Source organism: Montipora capricornis, chromosome 13, assembly GCF_036669925.1.
Source record: "Montipora capricornis isolate CH-2021 chromosome 13, ASM3666992v2, whole genome shotgun sequence".
In the NCBI taxonomy this organism is placed as follows: domain Eukaryota; kingdom Metazoa; phylum Cnidaria; class Anthozoa; order Scleractinia; family Acroporidae; genus Montipora; species Montipora capricornis.
In genome coordinates this window covers 37,943,322-37,965,270 of record NC_090895.1, presented here as the reverse complement: position 1 = coordinate 37,965,270, position 21,949 = coordinate 37,943,322, and the positions used below count along the sequence as shown (strand labels likewise).

At 38.4% G+C, this 21,949-nt stretch overlaps 1 protein-coding gene across 7 annotated transcripts in view; it reads right to left on the bottom strand.

The window, feature by feature from the left end:
* The window catches only part of LOC138028232 (serine/threonine-protein kinase SIK1-like), a 36,432-nt gene that overhangs the window by 2,027 nt on the left and 12,456 nt on the right, over positions 1 to 21,949 (bottom strand). For 2 of the 7 annotated variants that reach the window (XM_068875696.1, XM_068875701.1), the window contains exons 2-9: positions 4,920 to 5,067; positions 4,628 to 4,744; positions 4,368 to 4,431; positions 2,323 to 2,435; positions 2,039 to 2,084; positions 1,398 to 1,522; positions 901 to 1,024; positions 181 to 407 (exon numbers count right to left, since the gene is read on the bottom strand). In XM_068875696.1, coding sequence (XP_068731797.1) covers positions 181 to 407; positions 901 to 1,024; positions 1,398 to 1,522; positions 2,039 to 2,084; positions 2,323 to 2,435; positions 4,368 to 4,431; positions 4,628 to 4,744; positions 4,920 to 5,067 — 964 coding nt within the window. Of the gene's footprint in view, positions 1 to 180; positions 408 to 900; positions 1,025 to 1,397; positions 1,523 to 2,038; positions 2,085 to 2,322; positions 2,436 to 4,367; positions 4,432 to 4,627; positions 4,745 to 4,919; positions 5,068 to 7,167; positions 7,293 to 9,180; positions 9,292 to 9,940; positions 10,224 to 10,942; positions 11,157 to 18,416; positions 18,565 to 21,949 lie in introns of those variants that run through there. The other 5 variants (XM_068875695.1, XM_068875699.1, XM_068875697.1 and 2 more) reach the window with 5 other exon arrangements.

The following is a 21,949-nucleotide window of genomic DNA, read 5'->3' as shown; positions in this document are numbered from 1 at the left end:
ACGCCAAGCCGGCCACGAAGTTCATTAATGTCGTATTGGTACCACGGTTTCCCCCTCTCCTCAAAAAACCAGTATGATTTGGTAGGTATCAATTTGATTTGATTTCAATCGTGCACGACCCCACAAGCTATTCAGCTTTAAACTGTTCAATACAAGTCTTCTACAATCATCCGTGTTTACCGTTTTTGTTCTTTCGATGTCAATGCCGAGTCCTTGCATCAGCTCCAAGGCTTGTTCGTTATATTCCTCCAATATTTTATCTCCTTCAAAATTTGCTTCGGCGTTGTCCGCAAGGATATTTTTTACTGCAGGATCGGCCTGCATCCACTTATGCTTCTTTATCTGTTCAATTGTGTAGCGTTGGTTTGGGTCTTTCACGAGCATATGTCGAATTAAGTGTTCACACTCTGAAAAAAGGAGAAAAAACAAAGGCATTTTTTAAGAATTAGAAAGTAACCACATCCGAGAGTTATACCAGTAGCTGGCAAAAAACTCGTCAGGCTATAACAGTGAGGTAAGTCCGAATGTTTTATCATCCATCGTTGCTGTAAAATCTTATCTAAAAAGGGGCTTCGAGCCGCCCGCAGTCTTCGAATTGCCCATTTTTCGTGCCGAAACGTTTACGCGTGTCACGCTCAAGTTTATCCGCTGAAATCTGTGGGCTCAGCAAATCCCTGATGCAAAATGGTTGCACGCACGGTTTCACCAGTAAACCATCGAATTATGTGTTCAATAACTTTTAGAAACTCATTTAGAAGGTAATTCTGTTTTACTTTAGCAAGTTTAAGATCACTGAAACTTTTTAGGTCACTATCAAGGTGACTTTCACTCAGTCTGAGTTTGTACTTCAGTGAATTAATGATAAACCTTGTTGTTTTGACAAGATCAATGTAGGCTTACCTGTTGACATGAAAAATGGAATTCTGAAGCGGCCCTCCAAAACTCTATCTCGTAGAGCCGGAAGAGTTCCCCCATCAAAGGGTAACGCTCGGCATATCAGCACGTAGAGGACAACACCCAAACTCTGAAAGGTAAAGATAGTTCTGGTTGTCAACATCATGGTTTTTTTTTTTTGCACATCTGCAAATACTGCCCTTGACCACTGAATCCCGGGGGGGGGGGGGGGGGTTGGGTACTCTGTTATAAGTGCTTAATGGGGACGTGCGGCCAGCCAGGGTATGTTTTTCGGGATTTTTGTCTTGAACAGGGTATCGAATTTATCATTTTTTGTCTTTATCAGGGTATTGATCTATCAATTTTTGTCTTAAATTGGGTTAAATGTCTTAAACAGGGTATCAAAAATCGGAATTCAGCAAAATCCAACAACAAATTTTGCATCCACAACCAAGACACTGAAAAATGAAATTGAGGACTTTTATTTTTTGGGTCTGACTTACCCAGATATCGAGCTGTGGACCATGATAAAGCTTGCCTTCAAACACTTCTGGGGCAGCATAAGGTGGGCTGCCGCACCATGTGTTAAGGGGGCTGCCTGGAGTGTAGTAGTTACCAAAGCCAAAATCTGACGGAAAGAGAACACCAAACACCATTAATATTACAAAAAGGCAGAATTAACAAAAAATTATTTAGGCACCCATTAACAACATCTAGGGCTACTCAAAAACTGTCCCCAATAAATGAAGGAAAAAAAAATCAATAAATGAGGAAACCACTTTCTAGAACAATTTGGGAATTTGTGTTCAGGAAGAGCCTCTATGTGTAGGTGCACATCTTCACGGAATGACCCAACATCTTTTAACCATTAATTAATTCACACCTAAAGCACCCCCAATCGGCGAGTGAACTTGTCTGGCATTACCCAGAGTAAAATCTACAACTCATATTCTCACATAGGAAAGGTTAAATATTACTGTTCTTCTACTTTAAAAACTTCAATTGTTGCTTAAATTATATCAAGAGCAATCCAGTTTGTCACTCAAAGCAGTTGAAGGTGACAACATTGTGAACCAAAAAGGGATTTTGTGACAATTGAATGAGCGTCTCATTTCTTCAAAAGACAAATTCTACTTTCACTCACCTGCAATTTTGATGTTCAAATTTTGGTCCAAAAGAAGGTTTTCAGCCTGTAAGGATAAAAAATGAAATAAAATAAGCAGATTGTACCAGAGAATAGCATGTGAAAGTCTGAACTATGGGCACCAAAGGGCATACGTTTGACAGAAGATGCAGGGAAAACAAAAATTTTAATCACTGCACAAAATGTAAATGGATTAAACCCTAGAGAAGGAGTTACTTTAAAAACTTAAGAACCCTTCTTTAGATCTTCTCATCGAATAGTAAAGCATGTTTTCATGTACCTACCTTCAAGTCACGATGCACCACATGCCTTGCGTGACAGTATTCTACGGCACTTAAAATCTGTGCAAACTTCTTTCGGGCTTCTTTTTCTGGCAATGCTCCATGAGACAAGTAATCTGTAAATTGAGAGATACAGTAACTTAGTTTGTGCATCATTTCAAGTCGGCTGGTTATTATTTTCATTCAACCAAACAGAAAATAAAAAGGGAAAAAGCCATAGGATAATAATTATTACAAGCACTTGATATGCTCAATTGGAAACTCATTTGGCTAATAAATATGCATGGCCTTCTCTACCCATTAGAGGGGTCATGTTTATGGAGCATATCACTGAAATTGCCCTAGATAATTTAGATCATTCTTGCACTTTAAATGCTTACAACAGGCATCAGTAAGATCACTCATCAATGCCTGAAACAAGTTTGGATGACAGTGGATTTACTTGAAAGATTGTACTCAAAAAGTCAGTTAAGGAAGAGGTTCTTTCATTATTATTATTACTTTGATATAAAAAGTCGCATGATATCTAAGTGGAAACATATTAAGTAGAAACAAAGAATAGTAGAGTATGGCCTTCATCAAAATGCCACAAAATTCCACAGAATGTGACCCAATTGGTAACATCTGTGGTAAAATTTTGGCAGATTTATGGCCATTTGGGATCAAACAACCACGCATTGTCAATTTTTCAATTTTTCTTAAAGTTTTTGCTTCTTCAGTAAACTTCCAAAGAAATGAAAACACAGCTGGGACAAACAAATTATATGAAACACTGGTCCAAACTTGAACAGGTTAAAAAGACCACAGTTTATATGAAAAGAATGCCAGTGACTACCGGTAATAATAATTATTATTTACCAAAACCAGACAAAGTTTGCAAAAATCACGTCACACATATTCATTAATTTTCAAAGGAGAATGCCCAGCTATTTAAGAATTCAAATTAACAAGAGTAGTGAAAAACTGTTATGTGAGTAAAACAATAATATATTTGTTGCCATTGATGATACCGTATTGAACTGGAATAACAGAGCTTTTGGTACACTTCTTCATCTTAAAAACTGTGATGGGCTTAGTATTATCATTTTACAAACAAGTCAAACAAATTTCCTCTTCTCCTTGAAGTGGCTTGAGAAGAAGATTCGAAACAGACAACAGAGGAATGTTTGCTGTTGGTTAAGGTAGAAATCTGCTATTCCTTCCATAGTTGTGTTGCCAATATCGCAAAGGACAAAACGCTGTTCAGATATATTTACATTTGAATTTTTATCACAGTAGGCGACAGGTAAGTGAAAAAAAACTACAGGAAAAAGAAAGCAATATTTTATGAAGGAACCGGTCTTTTATGCAAAATATAAACAAGTCGTAACATGTCGAAAAATAAAGAGACTTCCTAATTCCCAGAGATTTTCTACAACGATAGAAATGTCCCGAGATATTTAACTTACAATGAATTCGTGTTTGAGAAATGACGTTGGTGAGTTACTTTGACCAACACACACTCAAATACTGGCACCAAGGAATGAGAAACCCACACAAAAGCTCGAACAGTCTTGTGGCTTGGAAGGAATTTACCCCTAAAGAACCCCCTTGTCTGCCGCGTTCTGTCATTAGTCACACGTTATTTTCGTATTTTCGTTTTCGGTTTATTTTTGATTCATAACTCGGTTGCCATTTCCACGAAGCCGGTATATGTATCGTATCAAGAAGAGCTGATTCGAAATCTTACAATTTAGTTGAAAGCTCAAAAACAAAAGCCAGTGTCAAAGAGATTTGAAACAAAGCAGATGCCGGCAAATATGTAATAGTTCACAGGGCCACTAAAACTTAAGTCACGCATGCCAAATAAAATAGGAATAAACCGCAGAATAGTAAAGGCAGAAATGGACATTAGTGTTAACACTAGCTATGTTCTATAGTTAAAGGAAATGCAAGAAACTTGTGGCTTAGGACCAAGTGATAATATAAAATCTTAGCAAAATTGCCCTTTATGTCAAAAGCCCGATAGTTAACACAAGAATATTATACAAACATGGAAGTTGACTTACTAAACATTTCACCGTTGCTCGCGTATTCCGTCACAAGATAAAGCATGCTTTTCGTTTCCATTACCTTGGAAAAGATGGAAAAAAGCAAAATGAGTCAATTGATGTACATTTCGACTTGGGTGCTGTACGTAAATGTCGAGGCGAGGGAAATTGATGGATAAATGAGGCCTTGCTGTACACGCGAATTTCGCTTGTACAGAAGTGTTGAGCCTCGTGCGAAACATACGAATTGTTATGATCATTGCATTGAAATGGCTTACCTGATAAAGCTTGACTATATGCGGATGGTTTAGCAGTTTCATAATCTGAATTTCGCGGTAGACTTTCTTGAGGTTCGTTTCGTCCAATTGTGTTTTGTCGATAATCTTAATTGCAACCTACAAGAGCAAAAAGCGGGCGCACAAAGTTAGAAAATAAGTCAGACGCGCCATAACAGAGATCTGATTTTGCGCGCTGCCGTGCGAGAACGGTTTCTCAAAAGCTACAACTTTAACAAACTTGCGATCGACGCTCTGCGCAGAGGAAAGAAACAAACTTGATTCGCCCGCTCACCTGGCTTTTGGTGACGCGATGTCTTGCTAGCTTCACCACGGCGAAGTTTCCTTTGCCGATTGTCGTCTCGATGTCATAGAATCCTACCTTGATGGCCCGTTTCGTTCGTTCGGTCGCCATTTTAGGCCCTGCATCCGAGCCGAAGCGCCTGCAGAGGCGAAAAACAATACGCTTGAGCAAGAAATTCTACAAGGAAATGCGTTATTCATTGGACAAAGACCTTTCGGCCACCAGTCTAACGTGAAATGCAGGCATGCAAGACGTAGCAATGACGTCATCGGACGTAATTGATGCCACTAGCGCGTAAGGTTGCTATAGTGATAGAATGTGTCAATGTGCGAGAAGAAAAGATGACGTCTAGTGTTATTGTACTTTGACAAAGGGCCGTTCGAGGGTTGATCTCAATCAGCCGGTTAGAAAAGCATGCCAAACAATTCCTGCCAATTTCCAACTCAATAAACAGGCTCGTGCTATTTTGCTTCGGGAAAGGAAAGAAAAACAAGGTCGCAAAGTGTGCTTTTGAAGCGAAGACGTCAAGCTTGTCAGTGCCGACAAACAGAGTGCAATTTGCAGAATGCAAAAAAAAAATTGATTGTAAAGAGAAAAAAGCGTGGAGCGGAAAAAGACGTTCCCTAAAAATTTAGTGGCTAAAACAAAACAAAAAATGATGGATGTACGAGTTTCATGTATGCGATCGTGGATTACAAAGGAGTAATTATTTGGTATCGCAACTACAATAGTTCGGAAAAGGAAACAGTGGACAATGTCTGTAAAAGAAAGCCCGGTTTAGATCCTTTCCGTTGTGCTGTAAATATATCTAAACAGGCTTGATATCATTTATTTAGAATAGATACAAAGAAAGCCCGGTTTAGATCCTTTCCGTTGTGCTGTAAATATATCTAAACAGGCTTGAATATCATTTATTTAGAATAGATACAAAATATTAATCACTGAAACAAAAACTTAAGAAAGCCTATTCGCAGCGAAGAGGAAAAATATTACCGCAACAGGAACAGATGAGAAAGAAGTGTGAAATTTGTCGTTGAAAACCTAACGGAATAAACGATGCCGAATTCAAGTATTTGGAGCTTTGAGTGGTTTTTGGACTTAATTCAACGTTTGGGTATATTTTGAAACCTAATCGAAACATTTTGTGGTAGGGCTCTCCAGGTAAATATGTATGAGAGAGAGCGGAAAGGAGTGGAAACTCATTGACGGATAACTGAATTCACGAGCCAGTAAGAAGCAGATGTTGTCTTTTCGAAACTGCTTCCTTGCCTTGCTTGCAAAATATGAACATATTAAGCTTTCAAAAATCAAATGGATTGTATTTCAACGAGATACGAGAGTCCTGGTAATATTTTTTACTCAAAAGTCCCTTTTTACTTTGAAAAATCTGAAATGTGATACGAGAGTCCTGGTAATATTTTTTACTCAAAAGTCCCATTTCACTTTGAACAATCTGAGATGTGATCATTTTTTCCCACACATAATTTCACCGAACTTATTCCTTAGATGCATGCACCTGAGAAACACTCGATATATGCGAATCTTTCTCAAAAAAGTTCTGTCCAAGACTGTATTACTCGAAGGAATTTAAGCTGTGGTTTAAAGTGCGATCAGTCCTTGGTGTGGTTTCACAGAACTCAGTGTCAAGGATTTTAAACTTGTGAAAAAGTTTGAAACGTAAACGGGCAGCAATGCAAACATACTTATGAGCTCAAGGCGATTGCGTAAATTTGCACAAGTATAATGAGGATGAATTTTGCAGATGGCCTTAGGCGATACCCAAATGATTCTTTTCTCTAAATTGTTATGTAAGTTATCTTACACATGTATTTACACGGGAGAATGACTTTCGCACTGTTTGCTGACTTTCATCAGCAAATGCGGGCCAAAACTGTGTTTTTGGTTTGAGAGGATGTGGTGATTGCAATATGCGCTTTTTTTTCTCCGTCAAAGATGCAATAACTTAGAAATTGAACTTCGTCTATTTTGCAAAACCGAACATATCTGAATATATTTATCACCTTTTCGTCGCACAGAGATCGACTTACAAAACGAAGGAAAATCCATGCGGTAAAACGGCATGAAACAGACATCCCATTGCATGTGTACTGCTCTAGGATGCATCGGGTTAGATAGAGAAATATCAAATCGCGCGGAGGCAATTAGGAAATTAAGCCCTCTAAGCTCGACTCGGTTCAATAAACAAAACTGCAAAATAACGCGCTTTCGAAAGACTTACCCAAAAATATCCTGAACTACAAACTTAGCAATTTTGAAGGACACCAAACTTTAACCCTCAGAATTGTTCCTCGCCCTGCAATGTTTGCTCATTTCAAACGAGCTGCACCTCGCTTCGCAAAAAATTTAACAGCTATTGCAACAAAAACAAACTCCGGTATTGGTTAAAGGGAGATGACGTCATGCCGAAAATTCTGGCGTTATACAGAAAATACTCGAAAATGATGACCCTACGCTTCAAGTAAAACTCTTCCTGGGAATAAGCACGTCGGGGACTCAATCGATAAAGAATTTTTTTTTCTCTTCCATGAATCACATCGTTTTCTTTTCCTTCAAAAAATTAACTTGATGTTGATTATTTCTCGTCGGAGAAGACAAAAGAGAATTTTGAAATGTAGTTGATATGTTTTATTTAGACACGTCACGCAAGCGACACTCATGACATCTAAATCGTGCTAATTTCTTTTAAATGAGAAAAGTCGCACGAGAAGTTCCTTCGTAAATAAATTTTGCATCATGTTTTTAGTTTCGAAGAGCTGATCTAGCTGTTCCTGTATTTATTAGAACATCCTCTTACCTCTCGTCCAGGGGAAGAAAACTTATATCTTTTTGGTCAAAAAAACAAGTTTGTGGAAGTTCTTGTCACAGTCAACAAGAAAGAGGGACTGACGACGACCTTCTTCTTCTTTTTGTTCTCATGTTATTATTAATATATATAATTTTTCATTAAATGCAGTTTCCAGTAATTTTAAAGATTTTTGCCAGTACGCTTCTGAGCACCTGGTTTCAGTTATTGTTTGACAACGTCTGGCTAGCTGTGGGGCAAATTTGAAAAGCGGCACTCTTTTTCCCATTGTAAAACAGCTCTTAGTGATTATGTCTAAAATTGAACCAGCCTCATTCAAATTTAACTGGATCCGACTGGATTTTCAATCATCGAATTGTGCGCAGCAAATTCACAACAACAGATCTCGGTCATTGTATTGATCCATATAAAGATTGTAAGCATTTTTATAACAAGCTTAAGGTGGTTTTCAGAATGATACATTTCCGCTAAATTGGATAACTTAACAAATAGGGGCTGGTAAATTTTATTCCTATATTTACAGTTAAGACACCACACCAAAACACGGAAGTTTAGTAACTCAAATACCTTGTTAGCAACCTCTCTCCCATAGCCTACGTGTAGCCGTACCCAACCCCCCGTTTTTTTCCTTCGGGGGGTAGGGTACAGCTACACGTAGGCTACTCTCTCATGGTCTCCATTGTCTCATCATAAATAAAGAGACCCTGGGAGCGAGGTTGGAATTTTAACTAGTTTTCACCTGACGTCACAGCAGCCATGTTTGTGTACAGAAAAATAGAGAAAAAAGTCTTTTGGGAATTTGACCTATTACAATGCAAAACATGAGTCGTAATTTGCTATTGTGTACACAAACAATGGCCGTCTCATCGTACGTGATTGAAAACCATCTATTTATTAAATGATAAAATATTCAGCCTTTGGACTGATTTCCGCTTGCAAAATCATAGGCCTTTTTTACCCTAGACTCGATCTGCGTCAAATAGTAGACTTTGACACAGTTTTACAGTTCTAAGAGTGGATTGGAGGTCCTTTGCTCCGCGTGCAGAACATTTGGGAGTGAAAAGATTTAAAACTTGTCCACGTGATACTTGTACAAAGATATTTGTCGGTCGTGTTGTGAAGCACTCAAAGGAGAAACAGTAGCAGAATTTTCATTTAACGATCATTAAAAGAAAAAAATCATTTTGAACGGTTCACAGAACATTCAGAACATATAAATTCGTCTTCAAAACCAGCATAAGTGTTTTCATTTAAAATACTGCGCTTGTGGTTTCGAGAATTATGTGCTGACAATCTTCTATTACTGTACAACAATCAGTTTTGAAGGACTTAAGAGATCGCTGCATTTCGTTTAGGACATAGGCAGGACGAGAAGTGTTAATCAATCATTTGCTCGTAAAAAATCTAAAATAATTGCATGAATCTCACCTCCAAAAATCCAATTTGTTTGACTTTGAAACTTTTCGAGCTTTTTCCATACGTTGTTTCAGTAGTAAAGCTTGGAAAATTGACGGACAGTATGTTTGTAATTCTATCATATTGTCATGGAGCGCGTTCTGCTGTGAGTTTAGGTTATAGTTAAAAGCACAAACTGGAGAAGATACGCCATAAATATCTGTATCAGCTACTATTTTTAGAGGCTTTTAATGTGAAAGGTCAACAACACAAACACGGGTCAACGGAGACTGCGTACTGTGTTGCAATTTCGGGCGTTTATTTTTATCTGTGTGTTTCCAAAACCTCCCACACGAGACCGACTGCGTGTTGTCAGTGACGTCACTAAAGTCACGTCCGTCCGTTAGTTCATCATATCGCACAGTTCCTATCATGTTTTCAAATTTTGGCATTGAAAAATTTAGTTATGTGTCGTGTTACGTTAATGTTTATGACTAAACGATAAACAATTTGAAGAAAAAAAGGTTTCATTTGCGCAGCGAACATTCAACTATGCAAAACGAGTTGGAGCCGTGAAATGTTTTGTTAAGCACGTTGAGGTTCCTATGCGAAAAGTTTACGGTTTTTAGAACACGGAATAGTCCATTAAGTATTGTTTCTTATTTGAAACTTCGACAAAGAAAAGTATTTGTAGAAACAGCACGCGGTGTAACGGAAAGCGAGCTCCAACAGCGGAATTACCTACACTTGAAGATTTTAACGTTTTACTTAATGGTTAAAATGTTAGAAGTACCTTGTGCAGCACAATTAACATCACCACAGAAAACCGTACTGCCCAGTAGCTTTCATTTGAACGGCCACCCGGTATTGTCACACTCTTTAACCCGAAATATAGAATCCCTGTACAGCATGGTTAAAATCACTTTTTCGAAGTAGCGCTGTGAAGCTTTCTAGAATACAGTGGGTCAACTGTCCCCATGAAGATCACGCTAAAAACATTGCGATTTTGTAATAATCACTCGACCATCACACGTAGTAAGTAGTCCGTCTGATTGAATTTGGTAGCAACAAACGTGTTTCGACGAAAGAATGACAGTGCTTTGACATGTACTACCAAGGTGATGACACAACGGTCACGCGATTTAAGGGCCACAATTACCAATATCACACGTTTACACACTCGCCGAGATTATAGATTTCATTGGCGCTGTTTTTGTTTTTTTGTGTGTTTTTTTTCCACACGGCCACAAAACTGTATTAATTAATCTTTAGCCTAAGCCCAGGTGAAAATTGAAGGATTCTAATGTCATTTCATTTACAATTCTCGCGAGTAAACAACCCAACAGCAAGCTACCAGAGTTGAAAAGTTTAGCGAACTTGATGTTTTTCACCAAATGTAGCATTTAAAAGCCAGCAATTGTTGAATACTGGGCTATATAGTTGAGATTGTAACTTGCTTTATAGTACAAGATCCCCAAAAGGAAAGCAACATCGGCAAAACACTTTGTCTTTAAAACAAAATGGCAGAAGTTCGGTTCCGTAATTCGACTTCTAACAAAAATGGTAAAGGCAGGCAAAGTTCTTAGACGGTTCTTCTCTTTTGTTTTTTGTTTTTTTTTTTTGTTATTTCTGAAAGAACATGCCTCACAGCTGTAGGCAAGAATCATCAATACACTTGGCAATTCGCTTCGCTTTCCATTCAACACTCTACTCTACTTTCCTTTTCTTTGTGTCACGACCGCGCTTGCTAAAGACCTTGCGAAAAAACATTTGTTCCTCATAAAATTGAACTCACCTATTCAAGTCTTGGGTCTTCGGACAGTCAAAACAAAAGTTGAAATACACTGTGGTTTTTCGTGTGGTCCTAGAGACGTCGAACAGAACTAACTACGGAAGTTGCCTTTTCGATCCGCCACCTTTACGTCAAATTGAATTTTTGAAGGCCAAACCCAAGGGAGGATATGATTATTTCCCGTATAAACAGTCGTTAACCGCTAGCCGGTCCGGCCTGTTATATCAAACTGTCAGGAAACGAACAACAAAGCGAGCTAAAAGACACGGAAAATAATTCGGCAAACTATGCAAGTGGAAATCAAGCCGTCCTCTTGACATTGTGACACGGGGTTCCGAGTGATTAAACAACAACACTGAATATCCTAAAATTTCACTTTTTAAAGAAGATAAATCGTCATAAGAACCATTATGCAGGGCTACAAGGCTTTCTTATCTTTGCAGTTGAATGCTCCTCGCTCGTTAAAAGCTCGTGTTCAAGGTAGAATGGCTCAAGTGAGATTAACTATCTCATTTCCTGATCCGTTTCAGTGTCGCCCATTTTCAAGTGGCCGATGTCGTCACTGTATAACGTGATGGTCAGATTTCTTTGAGTGTCTTTAAAAAAAACAACGACAATAACAAATCGTTGACAAAAGAAGTTCCATACAATGGAAAAGACTACTCCGTCACTTTTTATGGAGTCATTCAAACTATGCCTCTAAATTTTTCGCTCTCAAGGATAAAGAGAAATGTTGCTCTTTCCTATACCAGAAGGCGTGGTTCTGTTAGTTTGTTCAGTTCGGCTTTCAGGTTATCACTGATTCCAGTTTTCATCTTCGGCTGTTTTCGAGTTTCGTCTGATCCTTGAACAGCTACATTCTTTTTTTTTAATAAGAAACTTTTTATACTAACTAAAGATTAACCAAAAATGTTAAGAACATACCCAGGCTGAGAGTCAGTTAAGAACTTCTTTATTTGTTCATTTGTTCTTTGTTTTTGTGAGTAGTATAAATAAGGCAAAAGAAACGTAAAACTGTAGTCTAACAGGACAATCAAATACTTAGGGACGTTTTTAACATGCACAATGCATTAATGTGGTTTTTTTAATGCATGATACCGTGACACTAAAAAACATCTCAGTTTGTTGTCGAACTTAGAAAACCACACAATTTCATGAATATGTTACGCCTGAACGTTTTTAGGCTCAAATCACAACAAAATAGGAACGTTAATGCTCAGCCCCAAAATTAGACGTTCTTATAAAAAAAAGGGCATAGCTTCGAGGACAAAGGCCGCACTCTTGCATCCTATGAGGGGAGCTTTGCCAAGGTCATTTGTTTTGTCTTACTATCCTACAAATTTGTTTACAGCGGACATCGTTGCGGAAAAAAAGATTGCCTTCAAAAGTTACAAGATCTTGTTGAGCGAAGCAGTGTACCTCAGCAGTTCAATATTTCGAATTCGGATAATCTGTAAAACATTAGTTACCGAAAATTGACAAATTAGAGTGATATAGGCAATAATAGGCACATACATTTTTGGAACGAATTCAAGGGTTCTACCGGCCGGAAGGGTTGAGAAAAGATATGAGAAATGCCTAGAAAGTATAAAGTCTAGAGTTAAAGAATAACGGACATGAAGTCTAAAGCCATGGTATGTTTAGCCTCATACGAACACAAAGGAACGATAAGTGTAAATGCCTAGTACTGTTTTCCTGGTTTTAAGATTCTTCCTAAAACACACTCGGCTTAATTCAACCAGAAGCCCACCATCAAGGCCCCTCACATGAGTATCATGCGTTTGGCATAACCATGCTCCAAGTGAGGGAAGAAGAGAGACCCTGGGGAAGAGGTTAATTTAAAGGGAGCATAAGTACGTGACGTTTTGGAGTAACGGACGGCAACCGGAAGTGACATGTTTTCCTATTTAACTTGTCTTTACACTACCAGATTCTTTTTGTTAAGTATCTTTTCCATATTGGAGACGATTAGTTTAAAAGTGTGGGATTGAAGACCACTTTCCTGGCATAGGGAAAGGAAAGGAAAGGAACTTTCTTTAATTGTGTATTCTTCTAGCGTTGGAACACTAATTGGGGACACCGTAAACTGAAATTAACAAATCAGCGCAAATCAAATCAAATCAAATGTTTTTTTTTTTTTAGGAGAGGGGAAAACCAGAGTACCCAGAGAAAACCCTCTCGGTGCAGAGTAGAAAACCAACAAACTCAACCCACATATGACGATGAGTCTGGGAATCGAACCCGGGTCACATTGGTGGGAGGCGGATGCTCTCACCACTGCGTCATCCCTAGACTGCAAAACAGCCGTATTTTTGCGTTGGACGAATGTCGTTTCAAGCGAAAGCTCTGGAGCGAGAGTGAAAACGAAGCGTGAGACTGGGTAGAGACGCCACACGCCCTAAGGGCTGTTTTGCAGTCTACGTCATCCCCGTAGCCCTAAAAACTGTCCATTTCCGGTCCCGTCCGTGGCTCAAAAAGCTCCCTTTAAAGAAACGACTACGGCTTCTGCAACGACAACTCTTCTTCAAAATATAGCTTTCCGCCGATTATTCGATCTTGTTCACGTTGAAATGATATTTGCAAAGTATCCAGTATAAGTGGATCCGTACGAAAGATTTAGAGGTAAAGATGGAGACTGAAAGATGGACTGTTCTATGCTCACATTGTCGTCAAAACCGGAAACATGGCAAACAAATATACTAAAATGCGTTCCGCACGTGCAGCAAGACCTATTTTTCCACTTTCAACCAATGATATCCTGACTTTCTGGCGTCCTTCTTTCCGCAGCCGTTGTTATTTCTTAAACTCCTCAATCTATGTACAGGAACTCCACTTCAATATTTTACACGTTCCTTGGAGTATTGACATATCGGGAAATTGTTTTTTTAACTAGCACCTTCTGTACTGACGCTATCAAAAACAAAATCACGGATAGCCGGCTTAACCTTGGTGATGAATATCTGCCTCGCTAGGATCCTAAATCTCCGTAATTGTGTTCCTTCCTTCAAACGGATTAAACTATACACCTTATTCCAAAATGGCCGCTATTTTAGCATTCTTTTGTTTGCTTGCAAATTAGCCCTCGTTGCCTCGTTCTTAAACTTAAAATTCAAAAGAATATTTAACCTTGAACGAGGCAACAAGGGCTAATTTGCAAGCAAACAAAAGAATTTTAAAATGTGGCCATTTTGGAATAAGGGTGTATTAGAGACACGTGAATTTTTTCGACAATTTTTAAAAAAAGCAACGACAAAAAAAAATTCAATCGAGAAAAACTCCAAACTGTGCTCTAACTAATGTTTTACCGTTAAGGAAACTGTAATAAGCGATGATCACTTTCGAGCCGATTTGGTACGAAAACGATGATACCAAACGATGGACAATGGGCAAAAAACACGTAGTCCTTTTCGCGCATTCTGATTGGTTAGCTCAGAGATTATTAACAAAGAACTATTTCTTATCACAAAAAACTCTTGTCTCAAAGTCTTACAAAATTCCGGAATAAGATTTTGTGATAATAATTAGTTTCCACAGTCAAGATCAAAGTACTTTCTTCCCTCGAGCAGCCGAAGAGAAACAATATGGCTGTCCACATTGTTTCGGTAAAATAATTTTCGTTGTAGGTGTTGTCAAAGACTATTAGTCACGGCAGAGTAAGTGAAATTGATGGATTTTGCCCACAATTGTTATTTATTAATTGAAGAAGAAACTTATCATTGTGCCAGAAAGCCGAAGTACAATATTTGTGCCGCAACAAATTTAGTTCTAAAAACGAAAAACCATGAAAACGCTATTTGATTCCGGCCTCAAACACGACAAACTTTGATAAATTGATGAAGACAAGTTACAGAATTCACGTTTGCGTAAATGAATTACCGAAGAGTGGCGATGAGATTACGAGAAAGTTCCGAACTCCTACGATTGCTTATTGGTACGTCCGAACATAGTTCCATCTCAAGTGAGTGACAACTTTGTGACACAGTTGGAATGAATTAATGCCGTCATTTTTGCAAACCATTCTCGTATTGAATTTGTCTAAATTCCAAGGCGTTTTTAAACGAAAATACGTTTCTTCAGAAGTCTTTCTTTGTCGGTTTGTTGAGATTCTCAATTCAAAGATCCAGCTGATACTAGCCTGCGTGGCAGGCGCTAGAAAGGGGAAGGGAAAGGGGAAAGCGCGCGCGCTCCCCTCGATTCGCGCGCGCTTTCAAAGTGCCTAGTCAAAATAAGCGAATATATTAATCGGAGCTTCTCCCATGTTATCCCTTGGTTAATCTGAGATCATCCTCGAGCTTACAGCTCCCACTATATTTACGTTCAGAGGCGGTTTTTGTTTCCCTAATAGCTTGTGGAACGTTCAAGTCATTGGGTAAAGCCTTTCAATCGCGAAGTGATCCTAATCTTGCAAATACAATTGTTTAATATAAAATTGACTACATTTAAAGCGAGCGAATTTGCAAAAAGTAATTTTTGTTAGCGAATTATGTATAGGTCTTTGCGATTCATGTTCTCGAAATTCATTCTCGTGGAATTCAGGCAATTCAGTCCAGCTTGTTTCCAATACGATTAACCTGTTGTTTTGAAAATGTCTATACTTGCGTCTACCATTTATTATTTCACAGAAAATTTATTTCCCAACGACTAGATTGCTGTGAATATTGTATTCCGAATGTTAAATGAGATACACCGGAAGATATACAACAGGAAGTCATAGAGAAGTCTTTATTTACTAGCCCTTGTTAGTTATGTAATATGCATTTGTTAAAGAAAGTGTTTGCTCTAAAAGGTCGAATATTGCAGAGTAAACAACCCGAAATTTTATTCACTGAAATGGCATCCGGTCTACTTTGCGAGGGTTAAAATTAATCGTGCATTTACAAGTGATATCATCAGTCGGGGCTTAATTTGAAAAAAAAAGAAAAGAAAATACAATACCACTACAGTTGATATTGCTATGCAATGTAATAAAGTTCTTTTTCGGTCACCGCCGAACAGAAAAAAACGACGTTGCGTAGATATGTGGCTATGCACTCAAACGACTACTTGTTATAACCTTCATGGAACGTCTTAAACATAATATTTGCTGCAGCCAGCCTGGTCTGCAATTCGTTTGTGGTCGCACCCACTTTTTTCCCATGGCAACTAAAAGCATTATTACTTTATTATATATAGTTTAGAACCGCCTAGAATAATACTCGGTGTTCTAGGACATCTGGAGACGACGATTTTCATTTTCATTTTAAAGGTTTTGGGTTAAAAAGTAATCCTGTCCGATTCACTTAGTGCGAATTACACTACCTTGGTGATATCGGTGCCGCCAAAAAAACCGTGGGCGCTCGATAATACAATGGGATGTAGTCTTCTTCAGTGTGACTTGGACATCTGGTGAAACCGATTTTAAAACTAGGAACACATGAATTCCATGACACCAAGAGTTTGGTGATAAACTTTGTGTGCAATGGTGTTCTAGATTTTCCACGAAAAGCCGGATAAGTTGATTGAAGGAACGCTTTCTTTAATTTCATCTTTGAAATGTCCCAAGTTTTCCGATCAGTTTGAGATCTGAAAACTACTGTTCAAATTACTTCACAAACCACAACATTAAAGCAATAGAATCGAGTCGTGCCTTTTCAGTTCAGCTGACTGAACCAACAATGTGTTTTTACTGCCCATCCGAACTGGTAATCGGAGGGTCTCGAGTCCTGTCGAGAATATTCGGATTATTTCCGAGTATTTTCGAGTCAAATCAAATTGGCAAATTGATATTTTTTGTACGAAGCCCAGGAGGGACCAGGGCATACCTAAAACAAGAAACAGGAGATACCCAATTTTCGCCAAGTTTTCGACTGATAAGCCTTACAGAAACGCCAGCCGTTGACCGCAGAAAGTCATTAATTTCTTAACACGTTTCGAATGACAGTGCTAATGACGTTAAAGCCTTCCTCTTATCTTCAAGACAAACGGCTCCCCCACTGACGTAAAGTGAGATTTTCACCGTGGGTTGTGAAGATACACACGTTCACTTGAATAAAACTAATTGATTTCATTCGTTTTGACGATCGCGAGAGGTTAATAATTACTGTTCTTTTAATTTCCTTTGCAAAATCAGTTTTCTCGACAAAAGCTAGAAAATTCAAGTCGAAAGCAAGGAGAAAAAATTTAAGAAAGGAAATGTAAGAAAAGATAATTTGACTAATTTCTTTCTTTCCACATGAGTGTATGTAGTAAAAAGCAAATATTATTTTAAATTAAGTTGAACGTACCACTTCAATTATTACAATTCTGTCCCGCCAAAAAAAATTGAGGTAGAGAAAGATAGAACAATCGAGAGTTAAAAAATACGAGATCTTTAAACAATGACAAACGAATTGCACGACAAAGAGGAAAGTAAGATTTCAAAGAAATTGCATCAGTTTTAACGATGTGTGTAGATCTTGGAATTGAAGTCAATTAGAGTGTTTTAAAAGCCGATCAAAATTTGAATAAAGAATGATTTACGGCTTTTAAATTAATTTCAAATGACGAAATAAAAATCCCTATCCATGCCTTGGGGTATGGAAGCCTAACTTGATTCGCTTTCACGTTTTAAGATTTCGATAATGTTTCAATTTAGGGTGGCTCTTCGCCTCTTTCCGATCAGATGACAGAAATCGTAATGAACGCAGCGAAATCGGCTGAGCTTGGAGCACGAAAAATATTAGTTACGACAATGAATGCGAATTCATGAAAATTTCTAGAGTTGACAACCACTATCTACTGTCTACCCTTGTCCTGCGAAATATACTCAGTCCGGTGCCCGAGTTCCTAGGACCTCCACATTTGTGAGGTTGATTCTAATTTTCCAAGTACAAAGCAAAAACATAATATTTTGGCTGTGCCACGAATGTACGTGCCAGAAATCAAAACAATTCATTTATTTAGCTTGAGGTTTATCTTTGTGTGTTTCTCTCAACAGACCGTAGCTACAGCTTGCAGAACTTGATTTGCATGTCATAAGATCTCAAAGTTCTGTAGCAATTATCGGCGGTTCATGTATCTAGCCGCAAAACTGCTTGGATGGCGATAAAAATATAAAAATGTCGTCCACCATCCGATCTTACAAGATACAACATTTTGCTGATTAAAACCACACACTCCAAACGTATTGGCGAAAATAAATTTGAAAGCTTAGAGCCAGCCTTATATATTTTTGCACAACGAAAAAAAACAGGTCGTTATTTAACATCTACTGACAGCGATTACAAATATTCATTAACCTCAGAGCGTCGCGAGCTTCTAGGTAGTTACATATTCGAGCTGAATTCAAATGAAATTTTTTTCTTATATTTCCTTGATAAAAATTTGAAGATGTTTAAGGGAAGCCTTTGTTGATAGAATTTCCATCGCACAGGACATAGTCCGAATAATTAAGTCCGAAGGAAAATAATTTTTGAGCTTACAATTGTGTTACGATGTTAACAATAGCTGTTGTACTCACATATACGGCCTGAAGGCCATGTTGCTCTGTGTCTGAGACACGACCATGGTCGCTGAAATTGCGAAATTAACGTTGGTAGCCTCTGTCTTTGAGTAACACAAGGGAAAATACGGTCTTTCATCTGCGTTCTATTCACCAACGCTTACGTCATTCGCACCAATGACTGACGTCAGATTTTCCTTTAAGCGTCAGGCATCGTTGAGTCATAAGGGAAAGCTTCCGTTGTCAAACTTCTAGCCCGAAGACGCGTGCTCTTTAATTGTCATCGGCTGACATAATCTTTCCCTGGTTATAAAAATCCTAAGCCCTTTCGACGAATCGAAAAAAGTCCACGGATAGAGATTGCGTGTGCATCACGCGTAATGTCATCACCTCGCGCGCGTCATAACCATCTCACGTGACAAGCTAAATCAATGTAGTTGGCTTTAATAAAAGGTTCCTTTATCTGATACGTTATTTATTTATGAAGTGACGAAGTTTGAATAAAACCTTTCCCAGTAATCAAGCCAAAAACGAGTGCTTCAACTAAGGAACTACTCTGTGGCTTTTGCAAAAAAAACAAGAAAATTTTCTGTCGGGATTCATCATGAAAGTATTAAATTATCTTCACATCAATTAAGCAAAATTGTTATTAGGTTTAAAGGTGTCATGATTAATATGCAAGCGTTATCATTTTTTATTCCTCTATCTCTTTCAAAGCCCAATCACGCCTTCACAACAGTCTCTCAGACGTCATCCCCTTTTACGTAATGTATTCAACCGTTCGTTGCCAGAAGTAAGCAAAGAAACAAGGTCTTGGAGTGAGAATCCATACCATACACTTCAGTCGATAGGGCCTCTCTGTCTCTCCAATATGTCCTCGATTCTTTTACCCAAATACAGATTTCAGCGCTTTAGCTGCCATCTTGAGCGATAAAGGCACCGAAATTCTCAGGAAATTTCTCCTCTAGCTTCTCGGAGCCAAATTGATAACATCACAGTCGAAGTTAATAAACCCAAGTGGCATCAATTTTTCACACATTTTGGCTCTTTTCGATAGAAATTTGAAACCCCCGACAAAGCACTATAACGCGTTTGCAATGATATTGTTGATATGGCACAAGGCCTTTTTATCTGGTGAATCTTTTCCAAAGTGGCCAATGAATTGAACAAAAACAAACTCTGAGATTGGTTGCGTAATGTTTCATTCCTGATGGATTCAATAAAAATGGGATTCGTAGCCGGACGTGATATTGAGGAAAAGGGAACTGACCACTTGACGGTATCACATCCTCTTTTGTCGCGATGCATGGCTGAATAAGTGACATATCATTGAAAAAGGGGACTGGAACGAAATTTAGCGCCAAATTCATCGACTGGGAACTGCCAACCAAATCAAGCGAAAGGTAAAAAAGAACAACTTAAAACATTGAGGGATCCATGGAAATAACCCTAGGGCAGTTTCGGTCTTGGGAAAGCGGTTACATACAAAAACGTCCTTGCCCGTGGGCAAACGCTATTTACCCATGGGTAAATAGGCTAATGTAACCACAACTATTGGTTAAAAAAGGAAAAATACTCGTGCTGCACGTGCAACGTGAACATGACGGAATAATCGCGCAATATACTTGCGAAAGCACTAAGTTATATTTTGGAATGACGCTTTCGTGGTCATAGCCGTCGGCCGTTCCTTAAACTCGGTAGTGGACTTGATTTTGAGTAGTTTTACCAATTGCAGAAAAAAAAAAAAAAAAAAAAAAAAAAAATTTTTACCAATTGCACGCCCCTACTCGCTATGCAACTTAACGTTCACCCAGAAATTACTTTTAAACAAAACACCTGAAAGCTTCTTGACAAAACAATATCTTTCGAGCATACATAATTTAAGTCAGGAACGACAGACTGAGATAAACCTTAAAAAACTGTTTGGCTGAACAGTTTCAAAAACCCCAGTGGCAATCCAATTTTTCCCATCCCTGCCTACCTTTGTAGCTGCTGTTTTATTCAAATATTACATAAAAAAGAACAGAAGAACTTCCCATGACAGTTTCTGAACTGAAAAACACGGTTTATCTGCTCCCTCAGGTGGCTTGGCCAACCATAAAGCAGAACGTAGCTAATACACGAAGGTCCCTAATTATATTAATTATACCCTGTTATTTTACCCTGAGGGGAGTCTTTTACTGTGTAACCGCATCCCCGAGGGTAACATGAAACCTGACTGAACCAAAGCCAAGCCATTTATCCTCCCAAGGTGTGTGTAACCACAGCTAATAATATTCTTGCTTTGTGGCGTTAATTCCATAGTAATGATTGACCGATGGAGAGCAACATGAAGAGTGCAATTTTTCATTTTAATTTGTCGTAACATCATCATCATCATCATAATAATAATAATAATAATAATAATGATGATGATGATAATAATAATAATAATAATAATGATGATGATGATGATAATAATAATAATAATAATGATGATGATGATAATAATAATAATGATAATAATAATGATAATTTATTCACTTCTAGTGCGCATCTAAACATGACTATGATCAGATGCGCATTCTTAAGTTATAAATACGAGAAATAATAGATAAATATCTAACTAAAAATATGGCAAGGACTACTAATACATTAAAAAATGTACACAATATGGTAAAGACTAATTGATAAATAATTAGCGAAAGTATTATTAAAATCTCTGTTAAGTATGCATGTCTAAAAAGAAAGGTCTTAAGATGAGCTTTAAAACTATTTACACAAGTGATTGAACGAAGCTCACTAGGCAGAGAGTTCCACAATGACGGCGCTGCGACGGCGAATGCCCGATCTCCTAGCGTGGCCTTAGATTTCACTGATGGCATAGCTAGGAGTAAAGTATTAGAACCCCTGAGATTATGGCATGATGTCTTGACACTTATTAAGGACTGTAGATACTAAAGCGCGAGGGCGTGTAACGCCTTATACGTGAGAAGAAGTACGTTGAAATTGACACGTGCCCTGATAGGCAACCAATGCAAATCGAGCATTTTTGGTGTAATCTGACAAAACCTAGGCGCATTACATACCAGCCTAGCAGAAGCATTCAGAGTTTTCTGAATTTTCGCAAGCTGGTTGTTTGGCGGCCCATACAATAGGCTATTGCAATAATCGATGCGGGACGTTATGAAAGCATGGCGTCCCCGTAGTTTCTTTAGATAAATACTTGCGTATGCGTCGAATATTACACACGTGGTAAAATGCAACAGAACAAAGCTTACTGATATGGCTAGAATCGAACCATGATCCGATGTTTCTAACAACCGGCGGAACAGGACTCTCATTAGCAGAGCCCACCTTAATATTATCAATATTAACTTTGGCTAGCTGTTGCTTTGAGCCTAACACAACAGTGGCGGATCTAGGGGAGGGGCCCGGGGGGCCCGCCCCCTTTCCCCCTTATTTTGGCAAAAAGTATATATTCTGGTAAAAATTGAGGCTAAATTGAGCCCCCCTCCTCAAGCTCTGGATCCGCCAGTGCACAAGCATGTGCATTATTATCTCTGTGCATT